General features: G+C 39.0%; 1 protein-coding gene across 1 annotated transcript; it reads left to right on the top strand.

Annotated features, from left to right (window-relative positions):
* Positions 1-525: 525 nt before the first annotated feature.
* On the top strand, positions 526-5,818 carry LOC139364484 (zinc finger protein 180-like). Its single transcript, XM_071101272.1, has 3 exons — positions 526-859; positions 4,564-4,923; positions 5,083-5,818. The coding sequence occupies exons 1-3, from the start codon at positions 526-528 to the stop codon at positions 5,619-5,621; spliced, it is 1,233 nt and encodes a 410-aa protein (XP_070957373.1). The 3' UTR covers positions 5,622-5,818.
* The last annotated feature ends 699 nt before the right edge of the window (positions 5,819-6,517 follow it).

Below are 6,517 nucleotides of genomic sequence, written 5' to 3' on the forward strand. Positions count from 1 at the left end.
TTTGATATATATATTTTGATATTTGACTGAATCAGAAATACAGATGTGGAGTAGATGTTTTAAATTCTCATAAAAAATCTGAACTAATCAAACAACACTTGTTGCTCTTTGTACGTGTTGATATAATATTCATATTTAATGGAGAGAAAAAAAGGTTTCCCTAAACTGCTTTATAATATTATAATTCAATGAAGAATAAAAAAAAGTTTTCCCTCCTCAACTGCGTTTTCTCCTTCCAGACAGCAGATGGCGATATGTGTCTTTCAGGCGATGTTTCCAGTGTGACGTATAATCTCGTGGACGGAACAACTGCAGCCACCTCGGTAGCTCGCTAGACAACAAAGTCGGAACATTCAAGATCTTTAGGACAATTTCGTGGTTTAATTGCCACTATGATTTAAACATACTTATGTGGAAACAACTAGATGCCCATTTAATTTAATATTTACGTTGTAAGTCAACTAGCTGGCTGGTTAAGTTAGCACTAGTCTGGTAGCTAATGCTAACTAGCTATTATCCCCGAACATGAGTTCACTAAGCTACTGTCCTCCTTTTCTCTGCTGGACGGAGAAAGAAGCTCTGGTGAAAGAGGAGGAAGAGGAGGCTGTTAAAATACAAAAACAAGTAGAGGGTGAGGCTGTTACCGTGAAAGAAGAGGGGGAAGACGCGTTCAGAGTGAAAGAGGAGGAGGATGTTACTGTGAAAGAAGAGGAGGAGGATGCAGTTTTTGGAATAGAGGATGAAGTGAAAGAAGATGAAGACGTTTTTGGAATGAAGGATGAAGAGGGGGAGATTACTGTCACATTAGAGGAGGACGAAGAAGAGAAGACTGGAGATCTGATTAACACCAGTAAATACAGTGAGTACTATCTTAAAAAACAGGGACTCAAAACTCTGCAATTGTTAAACTAATGTGTGATTTTTAAAAGGGCATTCTACACTTGAATATGTTTTTGTACTGTCGGAATTGTTCATGACGTGTTCCAGTGATAAATAAATATAAATAAAAAAAGTAATATATAAATACAGTAAAGTATAAACACACTAAAGGGAAACTAAAGGGAAACAAATAAATGTTTTGAGCAAAATATTGTTTTTTTAGACAATTGCAAACTAGAAGGAGTGAGTGATGTCATACTAAGGCATTCAATGAGTTGGCTTTGATAGGAAGTCGCGATGTCATCCAATAGGCAACTGATCTTCATGTGAAATTCATTATTCTTTTTTAAATCCTTCCTGTTCTGTCAAGTTGGTTGTTAATCATTGCTAAAAAGCAATTTTCAAGTCTTGCTATAGACTTTCAAGACGATTTAAGTCCAAACTGTAACTAGTCCACTCAGGAACATTCAATGTCATCTTGGTAAGCTCCTCCAGTGAAGATTTGGCCTTGTGGTTTAGGTTATTGTCCTGTTAGGACAGTTTTTTGTATGCAGATCTCTGAAATGCTCTCTAACTACGGAACATTTAGTGTCTCCTTATATTATGTTGGGAAAACCGTTTTCATGGGCACAGAAATCCTAAAGAATTTCAGAGTTTGCTAAATCCAATGGTTCTAACCTAGTCACCTTAACTTTATTGACAACACCCAAATGGACACTGTCATTAATGCGGGTTCTTCAATAATTACACATCATTCTTAATACTGTAGCTGTTTAGTTACAGTCACATGTTCAACTATCATCAGCTGATCCAGGAAATCATTTTCGAATGACAGTCATGTGACAAACATCACGACATTCAACAACAACCAAAGTGCTTCTTCATTCATTACTCTGGTAAAGACAGTTATGCCGTGCTCCACGTTGGATCCAACATCCCTAACAAATTGATGTTTGTAATGTGTTATTGTCTGCTTGATTTACTGTAGGGTCCCGTTAGTCTGTTTGGACACAGAGATAATTAGCTCATAATGTGTAGAGAATTGTCCCGTGGTGGATAGGCTATTGTACAACACACAGAGCTATTTTCCCTTATTTAGAATGACAACCCATTACAGAGTAGTCTAGTGGGATTATTCACAAAATTATCTGGTTATGAAATGTCATGACAAAGACATTTTAGTTTCCATGTTTCACCTGAAATATTAAATGATTTATAGTCTTAGGTCTATGTTATTGTTGGATGGAGTTATGGGTCCTATAGTAGGTCTATGTTATTGTTAGGTGCAGTAATGTGCCAATTTGTTAAACACTTAGTGTACAAACCCTTATTTTCAGGCTGATTGCAAAGCTAGCCAAAGAGAATTTTACTGGTTGAAGTATTTTTTGAACTATAAAGCAGATGATTTGAGACAATAACACAAACATTTTAAGCAGGTGATTCAAGCAAGCCTTACAATTACAGTGGGGCAAAAAAGTATTTAGTCAGCCACCAATTGTGCAAGTTCTCCCACTTAAAAAGATGAGAGGCCTGTAATGTTCATCATAGGTACACTTCAACTATGACAGACAAAATGAGAAAAAAAAAATCCAGAAAATCACATTGTAGGTTTTTTTATGAATTTATTTGCGGAATTATGGTGGAAAATAGGTATTTGGTCAATAACAAAAGTTTCTCAATACTTTGTTATTTACCCTTTGCTGGCAATGACAGAGGTCAAACGTTTTCTGTAAGTCTTCACAAGGTTTCCACACACTGTTGGTGGTATTTTGGCCCATTCCTCCATGCAGATCTCCTCTAGAGCAGTGATGTTTTGGGGCTGTTGCTGGGCAACAGACTTTCAACTCCCTCCAAAGATTTTCTATGGGGTTGAGATCTGGAGACTGGCTAAGCCACTCCAGGACCTTGAAATGCTTCTTACGAAGCCACTCCTTCGTTGCCCGGGCGGTGTGTTTGGGATCATTGTCATGCTGAAAGACCCAGCCACGTTTCATCTTCAATGCCCTTGCTGATGGAAGGAGGTTTTCACTCAAAATCTCACGATACATGGCCCCATTCATTCTTTCCTTTACACGGATCAGTCGTCCTGGTCCCTTTGCAGAAAAACAGCCCCAAAGCATGATGTTTCCACCCCCATGCTTCACAGTAGGTATGGTGTTCTTTAGATGCAACTCAGCATTCTTTGTCCTCCAAACACGACGAGTTGAGTTTTTACCACAAAGTTCTATTTTGGTTTCATCTGACCATATGGCATTCTCCCAATCTTCTTCTGGATCATCCAAATGCTCTCTAGCAAACTTCAGACGGGCCTGGACATGTACTGGCTTAAGCAGGGGGACACGTCTGGCACTGCAGGATTTGAGTCCCTGGCGGCGTAGTGTGTTACTGATGGTAGGCTTTGTTACTTTGGTTCCAGCTCTCTGCAGGTCATTCACTAGGTCCCCCCCGTGTGGTTCTGGGATTTTTGCTCACCGTTCTTGTGATCATTTTGACCCCACGGGGTGAGATCTTGCGTGGAGCCCCAGATTGAGGGAGATTATCAGTAGTCTTGTATGTCTTCCATTTCCTAATAATTGCTCCCACAATTGATTTCTTCAAACCAAGCTGCTTACCTATTGCAGATTCAGTCTTCCCAGCCTGGTGCAGGTCTACAATTTTGTTTCTGGTGTCCTTTGACAGCTCTTTGGTCTTGGCCATAGTGGAGTTTGGAGTGTGATTGTTTGAGGTTGTGGACAGGTGTCATTGATACTGATAACAAGTTCAAACAGGTGCCATTAATACAGGTAACGAGTGGAGGACAGAGGAGCCTCTTAAAGAAGAAGTTACAGGTCTGTGAGAGCCAGAAATCTTGCTTGTTTGTAGGTGACCAAATACTTATTTTCCACCATAATTTGCAAATAAATTCATTAAAAATCCTACAATGTGATTTTCTGGATTTTTTTTTCTCATTTTGTCTGTCATAGTTGAAGTGTACCTATGATGAAAATTACAGGCCTCTCATCTTTTTAAGTGGGAGAACTTGCACAATTGGTGGCTGACTAAATACTTTTTTGCCCCACTGTATAATCCAATAGTAGTGTGAAATACACTCATAATCAACCTGTAAATTGGAGGCTATATTTGCTGTCAGCCTATGAGAACTCCCCTGAGTTTTCCCCCATGGTGATGAATTAGTGAATAGACACAGAGCTTAATGGAGGTTTCCTTGAGTAGCACTCCTGATCTTGCGCTGTAGTGTTCAGAATACATTGTGAAAATCTAAAATCTTCGCTCACCATTTTGGCTCCAGGCAGATATACCACATCCATAACTAGCGGTTTCCTCATTAGCATGGAGGAGTTTCTGCAACCAAATTGTGTGTGCATTGCCCTCATGCCGCAATTTTAGCAAACACAGTAAGGGGCCTATTGGAGACCAAAGGTCGTCTGGCACACTGCTTAGGATTTCAACAACTTGAAAAATGTATTTCTAGCCTGCAATCATCGATGTTATTACTAATGTGAAAACAAGACTAAATCTGACTATTGTTGCTGTCTTGACTGTCTTAATTATCAAATTTAACAGATGTCAATTGATGTACAACTTCATGGGTACGCTCTGGACATCACCCTTAACCTCAAATAAACAGTGGATTTCTGCTGTTGTGGGCCTTTAACCATCTGTCTGACTTTGTCGTTCACACAGTAGAGAGACGTGACTATCGTGGATCATCTGGGGAGCCTCAGCAACATCATGATGCTGACGAGGCAGAGAAAAGTCTCTCCAGATCAGAACTCCTCAAGAAACACCAGCAGAGACCCACAGGAACGAAATCTCACTGCTGCTCTGACTGTGGGAAAAGATTAAACTCTTCATCAAACCTTAAAATACATCAAAGAATTCACACAGGAGAGAAACCTTATAGCTGTGATCAATGTGGGAAGAGTTTTACTACATCTAGCAATCTAACTATACACCAGAGAATACACACAGGAGAGAAACCTTATGGCTGTGATCAATGTGGGAAGAGTTTTACTACATCAAGCTATCTAACTATACACCAGAGTACACACACAGGAGAGAAACCTTACGCCTGTGATCAATGTGGGAAGAGATTTATTCTGCTAGAAACCCTGAAATCACACCAGAGAATACATTCTGGAGAGAAACCTTTTGGCTGTTATCAATGTGGCACAAGTTTTTCTCACTTAAGCAGCCTGATAGGACACCAGCGGGGACACACAGGAGAAAAACCTTATAGCTGTGATCAATGTGGAAAGAGTTTTACTACATCTAGCAATCTAACTATACACCAGAGAACACACACAGGAGAGAAACCTTATGGCTGTGATCAATGTGGGAAAAGTTTTACTACATCTAGCAATCTAACTATACACCAGAGAACACACACAGGAGAGAAACCTTATGGCTGTGATCAATGTGGGAAGAGTTTTACTACATCTAGCAAACTAACTATACACCAGAGAACACACACAGGAGAGAAATATTTTAGCTGTGATCAATGTGGGAAGAGTTTTGGTCAATCTGGCCAACTGACTGTACACCAGAGAACACACACAGGACAGAAACCTTATAGCTGTGATCAATGTGGGAAGAGTTTTGGTCAATCTGGCCAACTGACTGTACACCAGAGAACACACACAGGACAGAAACCTTATAGCTGTGATCAATGTGGGAAGAGATACTCTAGTAAAAGATCTCTGATCAAACATCAGAAAATACATGAAGGAGTTGTTTCATGATATCAATGAAATAATGTCACAATGTAGATTATTTTAACATTATATCAGTAGTATTTTAATGAATGTCAACGTAGAACCCTAAATGTTTGCCCCCTCAATTGATTTTAGCTTCATGGAAACAATCCAGGCTCTGAGTTGAAAGAGTTACTATTTATGTGATTGAACAAAAAGTGACTAACAAAAAAGAGTTTGTTACACTTACCACGTTGGTGACCCACTGGAATCTAAATGCAACACTTCAAAATGTAGCTAGCAGTTTACCACGTTGGTGACCGACTGAAATCACAATGTAGCTAGCAGTTTACCACGTTGGTGACCCACTGGAATCACAATGTAGCTAGCAGTTTATCACATTGGTGACCCACTGGAATCACAATGAAACACTCCAAAATGTTTAGTTTTTCAATATATCACAAACTGTTTCTGCATAGTGGTTATTGATTTGGACACGTTAAAACTGTGTTTTGACATTGCGCTATTCCAATTTAGCAAAATGTAATTGAAAAGACGTTGAAAATAAGACTATGCCCGACGTCCAATATATGTTCGGTTGTAGTTGAAAGTGAAAGTTGAAAAGATGTCTTTTTGGGTAGATTTTTCAATGACTTGAAAACAACTTCATTTCAACATACTTGCAGACTATACACATGGACGCAGTGTAATAAATTGGTCTATAATCAATTTTATGAACAATCCTACATCACTCCAGTATTTCTTTACAACATTCAAGTGCTAATTGTCTTTATTCCACTACTGAAGAAGCATGTCTCAAATCACCTCATTTCAAACATTCAGCCTGACAACAGATACATGTTTAATTATTCCATGTCTCACCATCAAGTTCATTATTGCCAATACATATTAACAAAGTGTACATTTGGTTTTGATTTTCATAT

The sequence above is a fragment of the Oncorhynchus clarkii genome, chromosome 13, assembly GCF_045791955.1.
Source record: "Oncorhynchus clarkii lewisi isolate Uvic-CL-2024 chromosome 13, UVic_Ocla_1.0, whole genome shotgun sequence".
NCBI classification, from domain to species: domain Eukaryota; kingdom Metazoa; phylum Chordata; class Actinopteri; order Salmoniformes; family Salmonidae; genus Oncorhynchus; species Oncorhynchus clarkii.